Source organism: Stegastes partitus, unplaced genomic scaffold (assembly GCF_000690725.1).
Source record: "Stegastes partitus isolate 25-593 unplaced genomic scaffold, Stegastes_partitus-1.0.2 Scaffold210, whole genome shotgun sequence".
Classification (NCBI taxonomy): domain Eukaryota; kingdom Metazoa; phylum Chordata; class Actinopteri; family Pomacentridae; genus Stegastes; species Stegastes partitus.
Genome location: NW_007577941.1, coordinates 74,714 through 78,935, shown reverse-complemented (window position 1 = coordinate 78,935; position 4,222 = coordinate 74,714). Strand labels below are relative to the sequence as shown.

General features: G+C 41.2%; 1 protein-coding gene across 1 annotated transcript; it reads right to left on the bottom strand.

The window, feature by feature from the left end:
• Nucleotides 1-1,325: 1,325 nt before the first annotated feature.
• On the bottom strand, nucleotides 1,326-3,567 carry mnx1 (motor neuron and pancreas homeobox 1). The gene is made up of 3 exons (XM_008280782.1): nucleotides 3,072-3,567; nucleotides 2,180-2,340; nucleotides 1,326-1,613 (listed from the first exon to the last, which is right to left on the bottom strand). Exons 1-3 carry the CDS (start codon nucleotides 3,565-3,567, stop codon nucleotides 1,326-1,328), a joined length of 945 nt encoding a protein of 314 aa, XP_008279004.1.
• Nucleotides 3,568-4,222: the final 655 nt, after the last annotated feature.

Below are 4,222 nucleotides of genomic sequence, written 5' to 3'. Positions count from 1 at the left end.
TTGTCCCGAAAGCTCAGTCGGATTGGTTGTCATCACCTGATTTCACCAAAATATATAAAAATAAGGAACCAGACTGAATTAGGATTATAATGGATATCAACACATTAGACAGCAACACAGGCTGAGTGTACAAATGTTTTGTGTAGGTTGGAAAATGAGATTTAGTTTAAATTTAAAGACAATTTTTCTTTTTTTAAAAAGCAGAGCTGAAGACTAAATTATAAGGCAAACAGGAAAAAGGCATTTATATCATAGGCACACATTCTTGCATATTTAATCCAACCTGACCCATCCAAGAAAGAAATACTTCATGCCCATATTTCAACATAAAAGTGCAACCTATGGGGTTATTAATTCTGTATAATAGCATTTTTATAATAATGTTAATAATATTAATTCCCTTGGCTAAGCTTAAAATGATTTCAGGGCTGAAAATAGTTGCCTGAGCAGCCAAGCTGTCGCTTAACACGCCTTGTAAATGGTTTATTAATACGAGCCCATTGCTAGTGTGGTGTGAAATGTTTCCTCCGTCTGACTGCCTACTTGCTGTTTGCTCTCGCTGCACGTTTGCACAGATCCGACAGCGCTATTAACAGTAATTCCCATGACCCGACCTGTCAGAGCAAGGAGAAAAACACAAGCCTCTGTCCGCCTGCAGCCTGAAACACTGCAAGTAAACCATAAATCAAAGGACAGCAGGATGAGGTGGAGGGGGGAAAAAAAGCGAGAAATAAATGCGCCAAAATCTAAGTTTTCTATAAAACATTTTTTATTTCACATTGTTTGCAGCAAGAGAGACGCTAAACAATAATTTAGCATGCACTTGAATGACTATTTTATAAATACAGTATAGAAAAATAAACATAACATTTTGCAGCTTGGTATGACGCACTGGACTGAAGTTTGAACCACGAAGAACAAAACCAGACAACACACGGTTTAGTGTGGGGGGGGGGGGCTATAGGATATCATTGAAATATTATTGCTGACAAACTAACCATCACAACAGGGACAGATTGCAAAAATCCTGAGCCAGTTTACAGCGTTTGCATATAACCATGCAATAAGTCACAGTTTACCTATAGCCGAGTGATGCTCCTATGTGTGGATACAATCTCCTGCGTTTATTGCTTGTTTATGACACGAGGGTCTATTTTTGACCTAATTTTTTTATTCTTTTCATAACAACAACAAAAAAAAATCTCAATAATTCCATGTAGAGGTTGGATTACATGCAACTGCATTTTACAGCGAAAACCCCCCAAAGTCACTAGAAATGGAGATTTTCCACTTTCTTTTTTTTCTTTTTCTTTTTTTTTTTTGCTTCAAGGCTGTGGACTTATGTCACTGTTGTGATTCCTCTCGTCGTCTGAAGAGCAGTCTGATGAGTTGTACAGGAAATTGTCGCCCTCGTCGTCGTCACTGTCCCTGAAGTCTCTTATTCTGCCGTTTTTTGAGTCTGTCTTGCTGTGATAATCCGACTGTTCGAGTCCGTCTGATTTCTCCTGGCCGCCCTTGGCTCCTTTCTGCTTCTCGGCCTCCTGGGCGGCCTGCTCTTTGGCCTTCTTGCTTCTCTTCCACTTCATGCGTCTGTTCTGGAACCAGATTTTAACCTAGAGAAAGAATAAATAATTACGTTTAATTGATTTACGCATATATATCCAGGACATGTCTAATTTCCTGGTGGCTTAGACGCACAACAAAGCTGCTGTGGCTGCAGCGCCCATGACTTTTTCCAAGCCAAATCAATTACCCTTTGTGTCCCTTGATCTCCTATCATCTATATAGCGTACACTGTCTTAAAATGTCATAAAAATACCTTCAAAATACTTTCAAATACCGTGTAAAGAAAAAGGCGAACGGTGCGTAACTGTGCGTAAAGGTCACCAGTCCATCTGACATTGACCTCCTCGGTGTTACAGATATCCCACACTGAAAACTCGTCAAAATTCTCATTTAATCTTGAATTGAGTTTAAATTAAATCAAGTCAAAATGATTTTAATATAAAGATCCAACTAGTATTTTTCAATGCACATTTGTTTAAAATTAAAAAAGAATAGGGTTCAATCAAAATTCATTATAATTTCGCGTTTATTTTGTAAACTAAAAAAACAAGCATTTGTTGGATATTTGTAACCCCTTAAATACAACGCGCCACATGTGCAGACAATAATTTACCTGAGTTTCTGTCAGCATGAGGGACGTGGCCACTTCAAATCGCTTCGGTCGTGACAGATACTTATTAAGTTTGAACTGATGCTCCAGTTCCAGCAGCTGCTGACTTGTGAATGCAGTTCTTGGTCTTCTGCACTTTCCAAGCAAGTTGGACTGCGCCTGAGCTGCAAGAAGAAAACAAATCAAGAAAAAAATAAATCAATTCCATGCACCTGAGAGTATTTTACAATGATATTTGACATATATTTTAATACAAACTATGTCCAACAGCTGGTATATTAGAATAAATTAGATCACAAATGAATCATAATATTCAAAAACCTTTCTGTTGTGAGGGATACTTCAAAATCAGTATAAATTCGCCAGCCTTCTTATGGCTCAGTATAACAGGCTACATTTCCTCGGCTGTCCGTGTTTTCTGCTCCACATATGAATATGTCCATAGACAAGCTATTTGCCACTTCATTTTGAACAAATCTGTTAAAACGAGCAGAAACAAAAAGGCAGTATCTGGTGAGCAAATAGCATGTCGACTGTGGGTTTCACACTCCTCTGCCACTTTCCCACTGTCCATTATCTGTCCATTTTAGTTCCTTTCAGAAAAACCATCACTTATGACAGCCTCTTCGGTCAGACTATAACGTCTGGATAGAATTTTGCACCAGAAGATTAAAAAAATAAACTAAAATAAGGATTTAGCGTTGAGCTTCTCCTAAAGCGTCATGCAGGCCTGCGTTATTTTTAAAGCTGTTTAATATGTTATGGTTAAATAACGCAAATTGGACTTCTTTGGGATGCCACACATAGTTCATAGACTAGATCAGATTTTTAGATTTATTTGGACTAAACAGCAGAGAAAACAGACAGATTATTGCGCAACGAAATTGTTACTTACAATTGAAGTCAGACATTTTGGGAAGCATCATCCCGGCTGTGGAGACCCGGAGCCAGTGGTCCAGCTGGAAGGTGCTGGCTGTCAGTTTAATGGGATCACTGGTGTGGTGGTGATGGGAGCCGTGTGGATACGAGTAGGACAGGGCAGGGTGTTGGCCTGTGAGGGCAGCAGCGGAGTAGGTGTACATGGGATGGCCGTAGAGAGCCTGCGCCGGGATCCCTGCAGTGCTCTGCGGATGTAATCCAACCATGCTGTGCGGGCTGTTGAGGAAACCCGGTTTGGGAATCAGCCCGCAGGTGGAAATCCTCGGCGGAGACGGCGTCTCGGTGCGTAAAGACTCGGCGCTGGTGGTCAGCTCCGGGGCTGCCACGCTCCCAGACGACGGGATGGAGGACGAGGAGGACAGGGAAGTCACAAGAGCGAGCGGCGAGGTCTGCACCTTGGGTGTATCGACTGCTAAAAGCGCGTCAATGCGAAAGTTTTTGGATTTCTCCATTGGTCACCCGGTGCGCGTCCTTGTCGCCTCTGCTGCAGTTAAAACTGAAGGAGAAGTCGGTGCCGTTTTCCCACCTCTCAAAAGTTATGATGTGATCCGGAGTGTGAGAGAGGAGCTCCGTGTCACACTTAATCCCTGTCAGATGGAGACGATTGGTGCATTGGTCTGGCAGGGGGCTGTCCCAAGCAGCAACAACGGACCCAACAACGCCTCTCTGCTCTAATCACTGAGGAGCACGCTGCTGGCTGCCTTGTTGCTTTCATAAAATATTGCTATTACAGGAAAATGACGCAAAGGTTTGAAATAAAACTTGCTTTTTTCGGTCAGGCATATCTGGATGCTATTTTAGGCTTTATATAATTCACTAACACGTTAATGGCACGTTTCCAGTGTCGTAAAAACGGGTCTGGTTCGTTTCACGGTTATAGGAATAAGCTGCACGTGTTGGTGGGACTGGTTTATTGTATACATCACCGATTTGCGCAAGGTCACACGAGTAGGTGCAGTAGAGTTTTGGCAACTTTGGCAGACACTAAAAAGATGAATGGAATATTATTATATGACATTTAATTTAAGAAAATAAAATGCTATTGTTAGTTATTATTATTATTACAAATGCAATTTTTCGAGAGCAAGTGCATTTTTCAGTTTGTAT